Source organism: Hemiscyllium ocellatum, chromosome 11 (genome assembly GCF_020745735.1).
Source record: "Hemiscyllium ocellatum isolate sHemOce1 chromosome 11, sHemOce1.pat.X.cur, whole genome shotgun sequence".
NCBI classification, from domain to species: domain Eukaryota; kingdom Metazoa; phylum Chordata; class Chondrichthyes; order Orectolobiformes; family Hemiscylliidae; genus Hemiscyllium; species Hemiscyllium ocellatum.
The window spans coordinates 2,903,654-2,922,839 of NC_083411.1; the positions used below are offsets into that span (position 1 = coordinate 2,903,654).

Genomic DNA, 19,186 nt, shown 5'->3' on the forward strand with positions numbered 1-19,186 from the left:
GTTTTCGTTAGAGAGACGAAAGTTGAGAGGTGACTTAATTGAGACATGTGAGATAATCAGAGGGTTAGATAGGGTGTACAGGGAGAGCCTTTTTCCTCAGATGGTGATGACTAGCACAAGGGGACATAGTTTTAAATTGAGGGGTGATAGATATAGGACAGATGTCAGAGGTCGTTTCTTTACTCAGAGAGTAGTAGGGGTATGGAAAGCCCTGCCTGCAACAGTAGTAGACTCACCAACTTTAAGGGCATTTAAATGGTCATTGGATAAACATATGGATGAGAATGGAATAGTGTAGGATAGATGGGCTTCAGATTGGTTCCACAGGTTGGCACAACATCAGGGGTCGAAGGGCCTGTACTGCATTGTAATGTTCTATGTTCTATCACCTTCTCAAGGCCAAATGACAATAAGATCAATAAACTAATCATTAGAACGTTTAAAACCAAAAAATCAAAAATCTGAATCAACTGAAATCACAACTGTGCTATTACATTTTCTCTGAAGATATGTTCAGACCACATATCCATACCTATACCAACGTTATCAACTTCCATCTTCTTAGCATATTTTTACTCATTTGTGGGACATGGACATCACTGGCTGGGCCCAGTATTTATTGCCCGTCCCTAGTTGCCCCTTGAGAAGGTGGGAGGTGAGCTGCCTTCTTGAACAGCTTCAGTCCCTGTGCTGTGGGTTGACCCACAATGCCCTTAAGCAAGGAATTCCAGGATTTTGACCCAGCGACAGTGAAGGAACGGTGATATATTTCCAAGTCAGGATGGTGAGTGGATCGGACAGGGTGGTGTTCCCATGTCTCTGCTGCCTTTGTCCTTCTGAATGGAAGTGCTTGTAAGTTTGGAAGGTGCTGTCTGAGGAGCTTTTAAATATTTCGACACTGCCTCAGATTTGCTGCTGCTAAAGATTTGTGACCTTCATGTTCAACAATTCCAAAGCTCCTGACTCCCCACTTCTTCTCTATTTAACTTTCAGCTTAATTAAATAATCCAACGTTATCCTAATTCTCACCTCAATCCTCACTGACCTACATTGGCTCTTTATCAAATAAATAATTCTTGTTTCAATTTCCTCCATGATCTTCCCTTTGCCAATCAGTGTGACATGAGACATCCCCTCTCCCCTCTGATACCTGGACCTCTTTCATTCTGGCCTCTATGGATCCCGGACTTTAACTGGTGAACAGACCAAGGCTGTTTTGCTCTTGATCTCAGCCCCAAACTCTGCAATTCTCTCCGTGGCTTGAACCAACCAAGATTGAACCAACCGTCCCAATGGCAAGTTGGTAATGCTCCCATGGGATGCACCATGGGACATTTTGCTGCATCAAAAGGTGCTAGATGAATGCAAGTTGTCATTGTGCTGGTAGGAGATCCCATCTCTGTGCTTGAGAGAGGGCAGGGAACTCTCTCTGACCAATATTAAACATCTTAAACCAAATCACTGAGAAGGCAGAGTAACTCATCAGCTCAAATAAATGCTAATGAGGTTGTGTTTGGAAACCTACTCTGCATGACAAAAGTGACTAACTACAAGTTGGTTTTAGAGTCAGAGACATACAGCACGGAAACAGACCCTTCAGTCCAACCCGTCCATGCCAACCAGATATCCCAACCCAATCTAGTCCCACCTGCCAGCACCTGGCCCATATCCCTCCAAACCCTTCCTATTCATATACCCATCCAAATGCCTTTTAAATGCTGTAATTGTACCAGCCTCCACCACATCCTCTGGCAGCTCATTCCAAACACAAACCACCCTCTTTGTGAAAAGGTTGCCCCTTAGGTCTCTTTTAATTCATTCCCCTCTCACCTTAAACCTATGCCCTCTAGTTTTGGACTCTGCTACTCTCTGGAAAAGGACTTTGACTATTCACTCTACCAATGGCCCTCATGATTTTGTAAACCTCTATAAGGTCACCCCTCAGACTCTGATGCTCCAGGGAAAATAGCCCCAGTCTATTCAGCCTCTCCCTATAGCTCAAACCCTCCAGCCCTGGCAACATCCTTGTAAATCTTTTCTAACCCCTTTCAAGTTTCATATCTATCCTATAGCAGGGACATCAAAATTAAACTAAAGAAGTTTAGGAGACGCTGAGTTTATGGAAAGTGCTGAGTAAGAACATGTTCATTCTTTGAACAGAAAGATTCACTGCAAATATTCTGAAATTCTGAAATCTAACTTGCAGGGTTGAGACACTCTGTGCTGAATGCAGAACGCTGCGGTCCAACGCGGGTTCAGTGAAAATAAGACCATAAGACCAGAAGACATAGGAGCAGAAATCAGGTCATTCGGCCCATTGAATCTGTTCTACCATTCAATCATGGCTGATAAGTTTCTCCCTGTAACCCTTGATCCCCTCGACTATCAAAAACCATCTATCTCTGTCTTAAATACACTCAATGACCTGGCCTCCACTGCCTTCTGTGGCAATGAACCCCATACATTCCCCATTCTCTGGCTGAAGACGTTTCTCCTTATCTCCATTCTAAAAGTGTCTTCTCTTTACTCTAAGGCCCTCAGGTCCTTCTCTCTCCTACCAATGGAAACATCTTCCCAACATCCACTCTATCCAGGCCATTCACTATTCAATTGGATTCCCCTTCATCCTTCTAAACTCCATTGAGTATAGTCCCAGAGACCTCAAATGTTCCTCATCGACAACATTCCAAATAAATAACATTCCTCACAGCCTTTCATTCCTGGGATCATTCTCATGAACCTCCTGTGGACCCGCTCCAGGGCCAGAGCATCCTTCCTCAACCACAGAGCCCAAAATTGCTCTCAATATTCTAAATCTGGTCCAAACAGACCTTTATAAAGCTTCAGAAGTACGCCCCTGCTTTTATATTCTCGTCCTCTTGAAACAAATGCCAACCTTGAATTTGCCTTCCTAACTACCAACCCAACCTGCACGTTTACCTCAGAGAATCCTGGACTAGGACTCCTGGGTGTCTTTGGACTTCAGATTTCTGAATTTTCTCCCCGTGTTGATAATAGTCCATGCCTCTATCCTTCCTACCAAAGTACATGACCTCCCACTTTCCCACGTTGTACTCCATCTGCCACTTTGCCCACTCTCCTAACCTGTCCAAATCCTTCTGCAGCCTCCCCACCTCCTCAATGATACCTGTCCCTTCACCTATCTTTACATAATCTGCAAACTTAACCAGAATGCCCTCAGTTCCTTCATCTGGGGCATTAAAGGTAAAATGTGAAAATGTGTGATCCGAACACTGAGCCTTGTGGAACACCACTTGTCACCAGCTGCCATTCTGAATAAAAAAACCTTTTTTTCCCCACTCTCTGCTTTCTGTCAGACAGCTAAGCTTCTATCCATGCTAGCAACTTGTCTCTAACACCATGGGCTCGTACCTTACTCAGCAGCCTCCTGTGTGCACCTTGTCAAATGCCTTTTGGAAGTTCAGATAGGTAATATCCATTGGCTCTCCTTAGTCTAAGCTGAAAATGTGTTGCTGGAAAAGTGCAGCAGGCCAGGCAGCATCCAAGGAACAGGAAATTCAACATTTCGGGCATAAGCCCTTCATCAGGAGAGCATGAGCCTTTCCTGATGAAGGACTTATGCCTGAAACATCAAATTTCCTGCTCCTTGGATGCTGCCTGACCTGCTGCGCTTTTCCAGCAACACATTTTCAGCTCTGATCTCCAGCATCTGCAGACCTCACTTTCTCCTCTCCTTAGTCTAACCTGCTCAGTACCTGTCAAACCTTTTCCATTTATTTGGGAACACCTCACATCCCAAAAAATGTTACAGTAATTCACTTCTATTCCTAGTAGTTAGTGAGAACATCAATCAGACCGACGGCAGATCAAGTGACATGGAATATAAATGAGCTACTTTAATCACTCTGAGCAAGTGAGGAAACAAATGACATTTAGTGCTTCTCAAAGCATTTCATTTTGATTGAGCCAAACTAGCCAACGTCCTGCCTCCTATTTTGAAGGTGGGGGAAGGCAGGAGGTGCCACAGCTACTGTTTCGGGAAATTCAAAGCAATTGCTGGAGATGACAGTGGGTCGGGCACAAGGTCTAGGGGCTTGCTCCCTCTCCCAGGATGCTGTCTGACCCGCTGTGACCTCCAGCATTTGTTGTTTTCAGGACAGATTCCAGCATCTGCAGTAATTTGGTCCTTCAAAGGAATTCTTGTTTGGCCCAATGAGTTCACACTATCCAGAGTCCATCTCTGGTTTCATTCCATTCTCTCACATGAGGTGTGGGCATCGTTGACCAGGCCAGCATTAATTGTCCCACCAGGTGCCCTGGTGAAGGTGGTGGTATGCTTCCTGCTTGAGCTGCTGTAATACATATGTTATCAGGCACAGGGGGCTAGGTCAGGTCTCAATAACCCAGGGGCGCTCAGAGAGGGTGTGCTGCAGTGCTCTGGTCAGGGGTCAGGGGTGCACCTGCTGATCTCTCGCTGGATCTGGGGCTGAGAATGGACTCAGGGTGGGAGCTGGGCCCAGAGCAACACTGTTACCTTTCAGTCTACCTCCTGGAGTAGACAGACTCAAAATGCTGAGAGGATTTTGACCCATTGACAATGAAGAAACAAAAATCTGTTTCCAAATCTTGATTGTTACTGACTTAGAGAGTACCTCGCTCTATTGTTAACCCCCAACTATCAATCCCTTGCTCGAGGGAAACTAATTTAAAATCCTGTGCTGAAAACAAGGCAAAGAGGACCTGGAATTTGGTATCCTCATGATATTGGCGTTGTTTGAGCTATGGTAAGTGGAAAATGATGATTCTCAGAATTGAAGCTCGATATGTGAGTCATGAAGAGGCAGCTCCAGCCAAGTTTCAGCAGAACGATTGACGGTCATTTCAAAATACAGTTCAGAAACAATTCCACACACACAACATTGTGGGGGAAGAGGAACTCTCCTTAGCAAACTGCCGTTAATGCTCGATCTAGTCTTAAATCTGTGATGGATAGATTTTTGCCAATTGCATATGTGAAGGGATAGGGGTTGAATGCAGAGCCATTAGGACACAGATTGATCACAATTTCACTGAACATTGGGATATGTCCCCTTGTCCCAATTCTTAGAATCATGGACAAAAGTGTAAAGAGAAATGGAGACTTTCATTTTCCCTCGAGGATTCTTAAATGTCTGGAAATAAAGGATGGATTCGAGAGGATAAAATGTGTCTGACCGTCTGTACTGATTGATAAACTCGTGAGAAGGATTATTAACTTAAGGTGAGGGGATGCAGACAAAAACGTTTCAACGCATTAGAGATGGAAACAGCTTATTGCCGGTGACTGCTGGGGTGCAACATGCCCCGTGATTTAAAAAAGGAGTAGGTTCTGGATTGGAAGAGGAAGCAGACAGATGTCAGGAAGCAAACAGGTAATTAAGACTTTAATAGAATGCTAGCACAGAGCTCCTCTTAACTGTAGCTCCCATAGCATCCCTACAATATTCAATCATTCTTCTCAACAAATATCAGCCAGATTAAAGATGAACCTGATATCTGGTTAATTGCCTGTTTCCAGGTGCTCACAATGAAAGTTAAAACCAAGAATTTTGTTGAGTGATTACCTTCTAATGGTTTGGGGAGGAAGTGGGCTGCTGGTTTATTTTTCTTCACGTGGTTTCCTTTCATGATTTCGCCCTCCTTGTTAAGTCCCAAGTACCAGCCCCTTCCAGACTGTTGCTGTCTATACAACATGGACGAGTAGGTCACATAGTAGTTTTCAAATACCGATTCCTTGAACCTGCATTCCGGTGTGAAGTGTTCCTGGTGACAGAAAGAAAGGAAAAAAACACAATAATCATTAAGCTGCTACTCTTTAAGGAAGGAGGCTCATTCAAATCAGAGCTCTACAGAGATGCAACCGCGGAATGAATTCCCTGAACCAGTGAATCCTTTGTAAAGCTGGATAGATTCTTAATGAATGAGGGGGTTAAAGGGGGGAGGGCGAGCAGGCAGAAAGGTATTGAGGTCACAATCAAATCAGTTGTGATCTTCTCAAACAGAGGAGTAGTTTCGAGGGTCCGAATGGCCTCGTGCTGTGATTCACATATCTGTATCATTCTGGTCTCGCTGGCTGTGTATCCACTTCTTCCCAACAGCCTTGCTGATTGGTGGTTGCCTGTCACATGTCCCGATGTAACAATAATTACTACATATTAAAAGTACATTGACTGGAATGGAGTGGGATGTGAAAGGCTTTACATGAATGCAATCTCTCTCTTTTTGTTATCACTATTATTTAAACCAACTGTCTAAATCATATACCACAGCAAATAATAAAATAGATTTATAAATTGAAATAAAATGACTGTAAAAACTGGTGGATTCTTACAAAACCCAACTGGTTCATTCATATCCTCAAGTCAGGGAACTTTATGACCATTATCGGGTTGGACTGTATGTGACTCCCATCCCATATTAAACAGGTCATTTTAACATGACACTGCGGCAGCAAAGTGCACACATTGTGTTAAGTTCAGACTCCCATCCAAATTTACTCTTAACTACCCAGGGTATAAACCCAATGACCACTGGGTGGGATGGTTTCCTATCGCTCCCATTCAGGGGGAGATCTGGACACTCCAGGAAACTATTGAGCCACACCAGAAGTATTGGATATCTGGTTCAGTTCCAGCTTGATAGTTGTCTATCCCAAGCTCTATCTGAATCAACAAGGTCATTCTTTAAAAAACAGTCAGTCACTCAGGTCCTAACACATTAACAGGATCTCAAAGATCTGAAATTCCACAAAGGAGATTCCTCTCAATAAACTTTGATAGTACCACTCAAAAGATGGGGAAACACAACTGGTAAAGTTAGAGAGCCAAGGGATACAACAGCCATTCCAATTCCCCACCCTCAACCTGACCCCACAACTCTTCCCACACATCTCCCCAGCATTCTACTTGACAGAATCAATGAGCAGCTGGGTGGTGGATAGAGTCATAGTTATAATTGTTGTAGTAGGTTAACCTTTAAGGGTTAGTTTTTGGAGATGACATTAAGCACCACCTAACTGACTCACCTTGGGGGTCAGGAAATTGGGAAAATAGCTCTGGAGCTTGTAGGGGATTACTGCGTTGTTTGTATCATCATTACATTTTGTAGCAATGTTTAGCCAGCTAATGCAATGTGTACTTGATAGCTATCATGCAATAAGCTACGTCTTTTAAACTTAGGGCCTCTTCTCGTCCAGACTCATTCGTGGCCTTCCTCTGCACTATAAAGCAAACTAGCCTTTAGACCTGGTCAAAGGAAAGAGGGATGGGAGAGTACCCTTCCACCCAGACATACCCACTGACTCAATAAGGCTCTGTTACTCAACTGCACTTCAAGGGCTACATTGTGAGGAAATATTAAAGAAATGAGGGTATAGGTGGCTCAGGGCAGCACTACTGCTGTATGACAGTAGTGTTGAAGTACAAAAAAAATACAAACAGGAGATTTAGAATCTCTTCAGTCCAGAGAAAACAAAAATGGATCGGGGCAATTTACCTTTTATTCATTCACAGGGTGAGGGTGTCACTGGCTAGGCCAGCATTTATTGCCCTTCCCTAATTGCCCAGAGGGCAGTTAACAGTCAACCCCATTGCTGTGGGCCTGGAGTCACATATCAGCCAGACTAGGTAAGGGTGGCAGGTTCCTTCCCTAGAGGAACATTAGTGAACCAGATGGGTTTCCCCCCAAAATTGGCAATTGATTCATGGTCTTCATTAGACTTTTAATCCCAGATCTCTATGGGATTTTAATTCACCCCAAGTGCAGAGACAAGATTTGAACACAGAACCCCACATTATTATCTTGAACGTGGGTGAGGTCCTGGAGGACTGAAGAATTGCCAATGTTGTCCCCTTGTTTAAGAATGGTAGCAGTGATAATCTAGACAATTATAGACAGGTGAGCCTGATGTCAGTGGTAGGCTTGCTGCTGAAGAAGATACTGAGTGATAGGATCTATTCCCATTTGGAAGACAATGGGCTTATTAGTGATAGACAACATGGTTTTGTGCAGGGAAGGTCATGGCTTATCAACTTAATAGAATTCTTTGAGGAAGTGACAAAGTTGATTGATGAGGGAAGGGCTGTAGATGTCATATACATGGACTTCAGTAAGGCATTTGATAAGGATCCCCATGATGGGCTAATGGAGAAAGTGAAATTGCCTGGGGTCCAGGGTGTACTAGCGAGATGGATAGAGAACTGGCTGGGAAACAGGAGACAGAGAGTAGTAGTGGAAGGGAGTTTCTCAAAATGGAGACCTGTGACCAGTGGTGTCCCACAGGGATCCGTGATGGGGTCACTGTTGTTTGTGATATACAGGAATGATCTGGAGGAAGATATAGGTGGTCTGATTAGCAAGTTTGCAGATGACACTAAAATTGGTGGAGTAGCAGATAGTAAAGGGACAGTCAGAGAATGCAGCAAAATATAGATAGATTGGAGAGATGAGCAGAGAAATGGCAGATAGGGTTCAATCTGGGCAAATGTGAGGTGATGCATTTTGGAAGATCCAATTCAAGAGTGAACTATACAGTGAATGGAAAAGTCCTGGAGAAAATTGATGTACAGAGAGATCTGGGTGTTCAAGTCCATTATACCCTGAAGGTGGCAACGCAGGTCAGTTGAGTGGTTAAGAAGGCATACAGCATGCTTTCCTTCATTGGACGGGGTATTTAGTACAAGAGTTGGCAGGTCATGTTACAGTTGCACAGGAGTTTGGTTTGGCCACATTTGGAATACTGCATACAGTTCTGGTCACCACATTACCAAAAGGACGTGGATGCTTTGGAGAGGGTACAGAGGAGGTTCACCAGGATGTTGCCTGGTATGGAAGGCACTAGCTATGAAGAGAGGTTGAATAGATTAGGATTATTTTCATTAGAAAGATGGGTGTTGAGGGGGGGACCTGATTGAGGTTTACAAAATCCTGAGAGGTATAGACAGGGTGGATAGCAAGGAGCTTTTTCCCAGAGTGGGGGACTCAATTACTAGCAGTCACGAGCTCAAAGTGAGAGGGGAAAGGTTTAAGGGAGACATGCAAAGTGACAGGGGAAAAGTTTAAGTTTACACATGAGGATGGTGGGGGCTTGAAACACGTTGCTGGTGGAGGTGGTAGAGGCGGGAACGATAGCAACATTTAAGATGTATCTAGACAGATACATGAATGGGCAGGGAGCAGAGGGATCAGCCCCTCAATTCCCCCATTTTGATGCTAGCCTCAGATTCCCTTCACATGGTTGAAGAATAATCCAGAAAAATATCCACGGATATTACAGAGGCTGAGGGAGCCAGTACAGGCCTGTTGGCTAAAGGTAATCACAGCCAGAGAATAACAAAATCAAACCAATCTTCACTGGCAACAGAAAGATTGATTCATGACTGCTTGTTGTAAGGAAACACACTGTTCTCCATCCCTTTTCTATACACCTATTATTCAATTACTCCAGCTTCCAATGGGATTGACAGCAAAATAATATTGTTCTATTACAGACATTCTGGATATTTTGGCACACTCAACTCAGCAGAATGGTTTTGAATCCAGGGCAGGACTGCAGAATGACATTTGAAATTAAGAACTATTACAAGGCAGGAATTGTCACACAGTAGTAAATGGGTGAGATTATAGTTTGTGAGCTGAAAATATATTCAGCGCTGGTCTTTTCTGGAGATTGATTGCTTCATGGAAAATCTAATTTAAAAACCACTGGTGGGTCATTTAGACTCTGTGATAGTGTCAAACAGGTGAGGATGACCCTGCAGCATAAAATGCAGGCAGGGTTGTAAGCAGGCTTTTGGCTCACTGTTGTATGTTTTCTATCTCAGAGTAATGTAGAGGTAACATTGATACCTACAGAAGGGTCTTTGAACCTGAAACATGAACTGTTTCTCTCTCCACAGATGATGACAGACCCGCTGAGTTTCTCCAACAGTTTCTGTCTTGGTTTCTATGTGTGTAACAGATATTATCCACATATCAACCCAGACATCAACTCCAGCATCTTCCAACAAATTGTTTACCTCTCCCTAATCCCACATTAACCAATAAAATGGTGAGTATCAATAGCAAACAGCCTCACATAATCAAACACAGAACAACTGAACACAACTTTTCTCCCCTTATTAAAAATTAAGGACTTCATTTGAAGTGAAAATAATCTGAAACAACAAAAGACCAATCAAGCGCAGTGAGCAGCAGTAGTAAGCAGGCTCACGTAATCAAAGATAGATATTTGATCACCACATTTGGTGCCACCTATTCTTCCTGATTATACAGAACGAAGATCACTCCATCCCATTCTCCACAATGTATTGTGCATTGCTGAGTCAGTCATGGGTCAGTTGCATAACTAAATTTCACATAATTTATATCCTGGAATATTTTTCCTTGCCAATGTCATCAACCAATTGTTTCATTCTCTAGGGAAAGACATGAAGGCAACAGGAGTGACCCATCTCAAACTAACAACATTTAACAAAAATAATTCAAAATGCACAAAGTCCTCAGCTGATGAATCCGTATGCCTCCAGGTTGAACAACGTTTGGAGGAAGCATTGACGGTGACAGGGGCACAGAGTGTCCTCTGGGTGGGGGATTTAATGTCCCACCTCCAAGAGGGGCTGGGCAGCAGCATTACTGATCGAGCTGGTCAGGTCCTAAAGGACATCGCTGCTGGACTGGGTCAGCGGCAGGTGGTGAGGGAACCAACAAGAGGGAAAAACAGACCTGACCTCATCCTTATCAACCTGCCAGCTGCAGGTGTACCTGTCCATGACAGTATCGGTTAGAGTGACCACCGCACAGTCCTTATGGAGATGAAGTCCCACCTTCACATTGAGAATAACCTCCACTGTGTTGTGTGGCACTATCACCATGCTATATGGGACAGAATTCAAACAGATTTGTGACACGTATGAGATGGACCCCAAACAGGCAAAAACTTTGGAATATTGGAAGCTGCCTGGGCAGCATGACATCGAATTTGAGAAAGGTAAAGACAGGAAAGAACTTTGACCTTTGGACATTAAAGGTCAAGTCTTGTATGAGACTTCGGAAAAATCATTCTCTTTGAGGAGTTTCAAAATGTACTCCCTCCATCTGTATGAACTCACATAGAAAACTGAATAGTTTTAACTACAGTAAGTGAAGCCGAAATAACCAATGACTACAAACTGGTCCACAAATCCAAACCCTTTTCCTAGATCTCCCACAAAGCTGAGAAGTTTAGAAAGTGAGAGTATGAAAGGAAGGCTAGTGTTCGGGACAGCTGGCAATGTCCCCAGGATCTCCTCTGCAGGCCTGAAGGGTGGAACTGATAGAGAACTTCCAAAATAGGAGCAGTTGGAGGCCATTTGGCCCTTTGCTGTCCCTGATATCCAGGGGCTTAAGCACCCCCATTGCCGCAAGGTGGGACAACTTTGTGTGGGTTGATTGAAGTTGTGGGGAGAGTGGTGGTGGTGGGGAGAGTGGCGGTGATGGGGAGAGTGGTGGTGGTGGTGGTGGGGAGAGTGGTGGTGGTGGTGGGGAGAGTGGTGGTGGTGGTGGGGAGAGTGGCGGTGGTGGGAAGAGTGGCGGTGATGGTGGTGGGGACAGTGGTGGTGGTGGTGGGGAGAGTGGCGGTGGTGGTGGGGAGAGTGGCGGTGATGGGGAGAGTGGTGGTGGGGAGAGTGGCGGTGGTGGTGGGGAGAGTGGCGGTGGGGAGAGTGGCGGTGGTGGTGGGGAGAGTGGCGGTGATGGCGATGGTGAGGGGTGGCGGGGGGGGCGGGGGTGTACCATCAGTATAGGAGGTCAGATCAAGAATGCAACAGAGTGAATTATAGCTCTGACTGAAATATATAGACGTGGCAGATAGATTGTTGACTTCCTCTGCACTACCTTACAGGCATGGGGAATTCTTGTCAACTGAAAAAAAAGTAATTACTTTCTCTCAAATAAATCAAGTAAATAGTTATTTTTAGAGATACAGAAGCAACTTTAAACCCTCTTGCTGGAGCAAAGCATAACCTTTCTACCAACAAGTTACATGGATGTTCAATTTTTGTTGAGGAGTATGAGTGGGGAGTATATACCCCCATATCAAGTTCACTCAGAGTGACCTTACATCTATAACAATACTGTTGGTGTTGTCTACAGTTTACCCATTCACAGAGCCAACTTACTCCAAGGGAATTATTTGATCAAAGCAATGGATCCTGAAGGCTTTTGAGGTCAATAAAACAGTAGTTGCAGGAAAAGGTTAGGGAAGTGTTTCCTTTATTTGTACTGCCCTGAACAATGGATAAAAAATATTCAATTATCAGAGGTCACGTTGACTGTAGAGACAGAGATTTAATCATCTGAAACCTTCCATGGGGATTTGGATAATCTCGATAAGTCTGCTTGGATCGAGGTTCAGTGAGCTGATGCCAGGATATTGAGAGGAGCTCATTCAGTTCGAGCTTAAGATGAAATAGAGGGATGGAGTTCAGGAACGGTATAAAATGGAAAATGGAATTCTGATTGAGGAAGTGAAAAAATCCTCAAAGACCTACAGATGAGGAGTGGATGAAACATTGGTATCACACAGAGATCATCACAAAACATTAAAGGGAGCCCATGGAATCCAAATGTCATGGCATGTAGGAATGCCAAAATCCCAAGCATGTTAAATAAAACACTCTTACTGACCAGGAGGAGTCACAAAGCTGACAACAGGAAATCCAGTGTACTAGCATTCCAATTCCCACACACACACAGTCTCTGAGGAACCATTTAGAATCCTATAACTAGTCAATTCAGAAGCCCTTTGACCCATCAATCCTGTAATGACAAAGTGACAGGAATAGTGTCTACAGGATTAGTGCCAGAACACTGGAGTATAGCAAATATTGTGCCCTTGTTCAAGAAGGGGAGTAGAGACAACCCTGGTAATTATAGACCAGTGAGCTTTACTTTGGTTGTGGGTAAAGTGTTGGAATGAGTTATAAGAGATAGGATTTATAATCATCTTGATAGGAATAAGTTGATTAGGGATAGTCAACATGGTTTTGTGAAGGGTAGGTTGTGCCTCACAAACCTTAGAGTTCTTTGAGAAGGTGACCAAACAGATGGATGAGGGTAAAGTGGTTAATGTGGTGTATATGGATTTCAGTACGGCGCTTGATAAGAGGAAGGGTTTAGGGGGAATATGGGCCAAGAGCTGGCAAATGGGACTAGATTAATTTAGGATATCTGGTCGGCATGGACGAGTTGGACCGAAGGGTCTGTTTCCATGCTGTCTGTCTCTATGACTCTATTAACCTGTCCTGCCATCTTCAGGTATTTGTGGACACACCCATCTGTTCCTCTGAGCTTCCTAGTGTCCTGCCATTCAATTAGTACTTTAGTAGGGAGCTACTAGATTGTGTGTAGCCCTTTCAAATAGAATTGTAGAATTTGACAGAGCAGGAGGCCCATTGTATCTGTACCTGCTAAAGTCAAGAAATATCAGTATACCCTTAGTGACGTGGATGTGGGTGCTCATGTTCCCAGGTGCTATTCCTTGAGAACAATCACTGCTAAAGGTAGTGATCGAGAAGTCAGTCCAGTTCTTAGCTTGATGTGGAGTATCAATGGAGAGCTGATCTGATCAAAATTCTAACTACACGGTTTAAAACTTTTCCAGAAGTTATGATCAGTCCAAATGTAACAGTTAAACTTTCCATACTCAAGGGGTTTTAAGAAAGGTGCTAACAAACCCTCAGAACAATGATCAGAGCATATTGTTATCGATATCCTGACGATTAAGGCAAGGAAATGGAATTTATTTATTTACTGAATGAGGCTACAAGTTTTCAGCCTGTTGACATAGTTCCATTAACTAAGAAGATCCTCAGAAATTAATCAAGGAAAATGTGCTTAGGACAGAGGGAGGTATCCTTTGCATTAGACAGTGTATGTGTCCAGGAGGGGCTCAAGAACATATTATAGTATCAGAGACAGGAGGAAATGGACTGGTTAGCACGTCAAATTCCAAACATATCGACCAGAGCCTGTGTGTTAGTCCAACCACCTTTCCAAGGCACATGGCTCTGAAGTCCACACAGGGCAGTGGAAAGGTTTGGTGAATTATTTGATTGCTAACTAGAGGAAGAATAGGTTGTGTCACAAGAATATGTTGTAACAAAACCACTGCTGCGAGAGACTGATGAGTGCAGACGAGAGAGAGACACAGAGAAAAAAGATGGAGGATTAAACAAGCCCCAAATTGAACCTCTTTCTCTCTGATGAGAAAGTGCTCAGTAGGTTAGACTCCATACCTTCCTATTTCACAAAATCACTGGTTACAATGCAAACAGAGGCCATTCAGCCCATCACATCTGCATCAGCTCTTCCATCGAGCACTCCACCTAATGTCATTCTCCTACCTTCTCCTGTAAAACTGAACATTCTTTAGGTTTCAAACAACTATAGCATTTGAGGACCTCAACTGAATCAGATTCTCAGGCAGTACATACCAAACCCAAACCATTTGGGTGGAAAAAAAAACTTTTCCTGGTTTTGCTTTAAACCTATGCCCTCATGTTCTTAATCTGGTCACAATTTCAGAATATAAGATCCAGTCAACTGAAGATCTCAACATCAGTGAAGAACTGATGAAAACAGAAATACACAAGAGGTCAGAGTTTAAATTAGAAATAGACATAAATATAGCCAATACTGATTTGAAAAATGTGCAGAGCTTCAAGCAGATGGCAATTCAACCATACAATAGTATCATTGTCCATTGGACTCTGCAGCAGCACCAGACCAGACTCATAACCTCTCTACCCACAAATACCATCAAAGCTGCTGAGTCTCTTTCACACTTTCTGCTTTTATTTCATATCTCAAGCATCTGGAGCATTTTGCTTTTATTGGGGTAAGCTGGCGATTGGCTACAACTCTATCAGCCCCTCATGACCTCAATCCCCTCTGTGTCCACACTCTCAATGTCAGTAATTCATTAATTGATGAGAATCATTCTGTCTGCAACTAAACCCAAGCTCCAGTGTGACAGCTCTAGCTTAGGGCTTGATTGCTAATACAAAGTAACAATTAGACCTATTACAGATGCTAAATGAGGATGCTAAATTGAGATGTAGAAGAATGGGGAGACTTGACAAAGCTCCTAACAGAATGTAAGGGAGTCCCCAGAGAGGAACCGAGCTGTACGGCTTAGCCACACGTGATGTGGACGTAGCAGAGCCTTCTCTGATAAAACAGCATCTTTACTACTTCGCAGAAACCAGCTCAGGTTGGGAAACAGCCTAGTTGTGTCCAGTCAAAGTAGATGGAGTTCACCAATCATGCTAGTGCCTAAGATTGATCATTCAGCCAGATAGTACAGTGGCTGCATTGTGGCTCAGTGGTTAACACTGCTACCTCACAGCACCAGGGACTCAGGTTTGATTCCAGCCTTGGGTGACTGCCAGTGTGGAGTTTGTACATTCTCCTTGCATCTGCATAGGCTTCCTTCCCCAGTCCAAAGATGTGCAGGCTCAGTGGATTAGCCATGGGAAATGCAGGATAATGGGGTGGATCTGGGTGGGATATTCTTTGAAGAGTTAGTGTGTACTTAAATGGCCTGCTTCTACACTGTAGGGATTCTACTCTATGATACAGGAAGGTTGAATCAGTGGAAAACGCTGACTATTTCCCACTTAGAAGGCTTTGACTAGAGTTAGCAGTACCAGGTTTCTCACTAAAATCAATGTTTTAAACCGATGTTCTGTTCTTTTGTTCTCCCTTCCAGAATGAACATCTTCACATTTTCCCATATTATACTCCATTTACCAATCTTTTGTTCAATTACTTAACCTATCAAGGTCTCTCTGTAAATTATTGGGATCCCTCTTGCAACTTGCTTTTGCACCTATTAATGATATGAAATTAATTATTTTTTTCCAAATGAACCTTTCTCATTCTTGTTTCTAGTCTCTGTACTACATTTTACCAGAATTTCTGTTTAACTTTATTTTTCTTGTCACCACGGTGCCTCTTAGTCTCGCTCAGTTCACACCAGCCTCCTGCCACTTCACAAAACATTCTTCATCATCTTCTGAAGTCAAGTGTCTGATTTGTCGTCTGTTTTTTTCTTTCCGCTGCCTCAGCCTTCTGTCTGGTTGAACCAGATGCTCTTGTGAATTAGTTGCTGCCTTGCTCCTTGCAGAACCTCTGTCCTTGCACAATTTGAACAAACTGTGTGACTCAGCTCTCTGGCTACACAAACCTCACAAATCAGCTAACTCAGAAACAACACAACTGAATGCTCACAGGCCTCACACTGCACTCACTTTGTTCTGCAATTTAAAAAAACTGAAAATGAAATGCAGAAAATTGGATTCCAAAGATTCAGATACAAAATACACCAGGCTTTGCTTCCAATCAATTGACACTCACAGAGTCATCGAGTCATACAGCATGGAAACAGACCCTTCGGTCCAACCAGTTCACGTTGATCAGAATCCCCAAACTAAACTAGTCCCACCTGCCTATTCCTGACCCATATCCTTCCAAACCTGTCCTATTCATCACACAACACCAGGTTATAGTCCAACAGGTTTAATTGGAAGCACACCAACTTTCGGAACGCCACACTTTCATCAGGTGATTGTCTCTGGAAGTTTATTCCACACATGAAGCACCTTCTGTGTAAGAAATGTGCCAGCCAAGTCATCTTAAATACATCAATCTCTTCATTGGAAGTACAGATGCACAAAACAAAGCATCAATGGTAATTCACAAATTTAATCACAAGTGGAGAGGTGAGGGGAGTTATCTTCTCACAAAGTGGGTTGTTATCAGGAACATCCTGCCTGAATGTGGTGGGGGTTGAATAAGCTTTTACAGTAACACTCAGAAGGACAGCAGTAAAGGATCAGGAGAGAGTTGGGTGAATTAGACTGCTCTTTCAAAAAAAGGTCTCACAGGCCGAATAGACTCATCTTCTGTGCTGCATTGATTTTCAACACAGCGCTATTCAAGTCTCATCTTAAATGGAGACAACCTTCAAATTCTTCAGTGCAGAGGGATCTTAGTATCCTCGTGCACGAAGTACAGAAAGCTAGGATGCAGGTACAGCAGAGGATAAGGAAGGCAAATGAAATTTTGGCATTTATTGCTAAAGGAGTAGAGTATAAATTTAGGGAAGTGTTGCCGTAACTGCACAAGGCATTAGTGAGACTGCATCTGGGGTATTATGAGGACAGGCAGGAGGCTGGGGGAACACAGCAAGGCAGGCAGCATCAGGAGGGACAGGCAGGAGGTTGGGGGAACACAGCAAGGCAGGCAGCATCAGGAGGGACAGGCAGGAGGCTTGGGGAACACAGCAAGGCAGGCAGCATCAGGAGGGACAGGCAGGAGGCTTGGGGAACACAGCAAGGCAGGCAGCATCAGGAGGGACAGGCAGGAGGCTGGGGGAACACAGCAAGGCAGGCAGCATCAGGAGGGACAGGCAGGAGGTTGGGGGAACACAGCAAGGCAGGCAGCATCAGGAGGGACAGGCAGGAGGCTTGGGGAACACAGCAAGGCAGGCAGCATCAGGAGGGACAGGCAGGAGGCTGGGGGAACACAGCAAGGCAGGCAGCATCAGGAGGTGCAGAAGTCAACGTATTGGGTGTAACCATTTTTCAGGATGGGGGGGTGGGTGTAGGGGGGAGCAGCAGATAAAGGGGCTGGTGGGGCATGGTGGTGAGGTGGTGAAGTGGTGATAGGAGAAGACAGGTGGAGGGTATGACCTAGTTGGTCAATGGGAGAAATGAATCCGGTTGGTGGCAGGGAGAAGTGGAAGGGAGGGGGAGGGGCTGGGATGGGAGTTGGGGGATGGGGAGGGAGGTTGGAGAACTCAATGTTGAGTCCTACAGGCTGTAGACTGCCCAGGCGGAAGATGAGGTGTTGTTCCTCCAATAGGCGCCATGTTTTGTTTCGGCAAGGGGGGAAGCCAAGAATGGTCCTGTTGGAAAGGGAGTGGGAAGGGGAATTAAAACGGGCGGGGACTGGGAGGTCCGGTCAGCGACTGGGGGGTCCGGTCAGCGACTGGGAGGTCCGGTAAGTGACTGGGGGGTCCGGTCAGCGACTGGGGTGTCCGGTCAGTGACTGGGGGGGTCCGGTCAGCGACTGGGAGGTCTGGTCAGCGACTGGGAGGTCCGGTCAGCGACTGGGAGGTCCGGTCAGCGACTGGGGGGTCTGGTCAGCGACTGGGAGGTCCGGTCAGCAACTGGGAGGTCTGGTCAGCAACTGGGAGGTCCGGTCAGCCCCTGCAGGTCTAGCTGTTACGCTCGGTGAGCCATTCCCTAAGTTTACGTTCAGTCTCCCTGATGTAGAGAAGCCCACATTAGGAGCAGCTGATGCAGTGAACTGGGATGGAGGAGAGGCAGGTGAACCTCTGTCTCACCTGGAAGGACTGTTTGGAGCCCTGGATGGAGGGGAGAGGGTGGGGTGCTGGCAGGTTGTGCATCTTTTCTGGTTCCTGAGGGTTTAGTGGCAGGGGTGGTGTGAACCAAGGACTGTCAGAGGGAACAGACCTTGTGGAAGACAGAGAGGGGTGGGGAGGCGAAGGTGTTCTTGGAACTGTGTACTGTGTACAGTCTCTGACTCCTTACTTGAGGAGGGATGGAGTTGAATTGGAGACAGTTGGGAGAAGGTTCACTAGATTGATTCCAGGGAAGAGGGGTTTGTCTTCAGGAGACATTGAGCAACTTAGGGTTTAACTGTCTGGGGAAGAATGAGAGGGCAGTTAATTGGTATATAGAGTCATAGAGTCACAGAGATGTACAGCATGGAAACAGACCCTTCGGTCCAACCTGTCCATGCTGACCAGATATCCCAACCCAATCTAGTCCCACCTGCCAGCACCCGGCCCATATACCTCTAAACCCTTCCTATTCATATACCCATCCAGATGCCTCTTAAATGCTGTAATTGTACCAGCCTCCACCACTTCCTCTGGCAGCTCATTCCATGCACGTACCACCCTCTGTGTGAAAATGTTGCCCCTTAGGTCTCTTTTATATCTTTCCCCTCTCACCCTAAACCTATGCCCTCTAGTTCTGGACTCCGCAACCCCAGGGAAAAGACTTTGCCTATTTATCCTATCCATGCCCCTCATAATTTTGTAAACATGTATTAGGTCACCCCTCAGTCTCCGACACTCCAGGGAAAACAGCCCCAG

The 19,186-nt window shown here is 44.8% G+C and overlaps 1 protein-coding gene across 6 annotated transcripts in view; it reads right to left on the reverse strand.

Annotated features, from left to right (window-relative positions):
• fgf13a (fibroblast growth factor 13a) overlaps window positions 1-19,186 on the reverse strand; it is a 745,108-nt gene that overhangs the window by 17,133 nt on the left and 708,789 nt on the right. For all 6 annotated transcript variants that reach the window (XM_060832388.1, XM_060832393.1, XM_060832389.1 and 3 more), the window contains one exon: window positions 5,586-5,784. In XM_060832388.1, coding sequence (XP_060688371.1) covers window positions 5,586-5,784 — 199 coding nt within the window. The remainder of the gene's footprint in view (window positions 1-5,585; window positions 5,785-19,186) is intronic.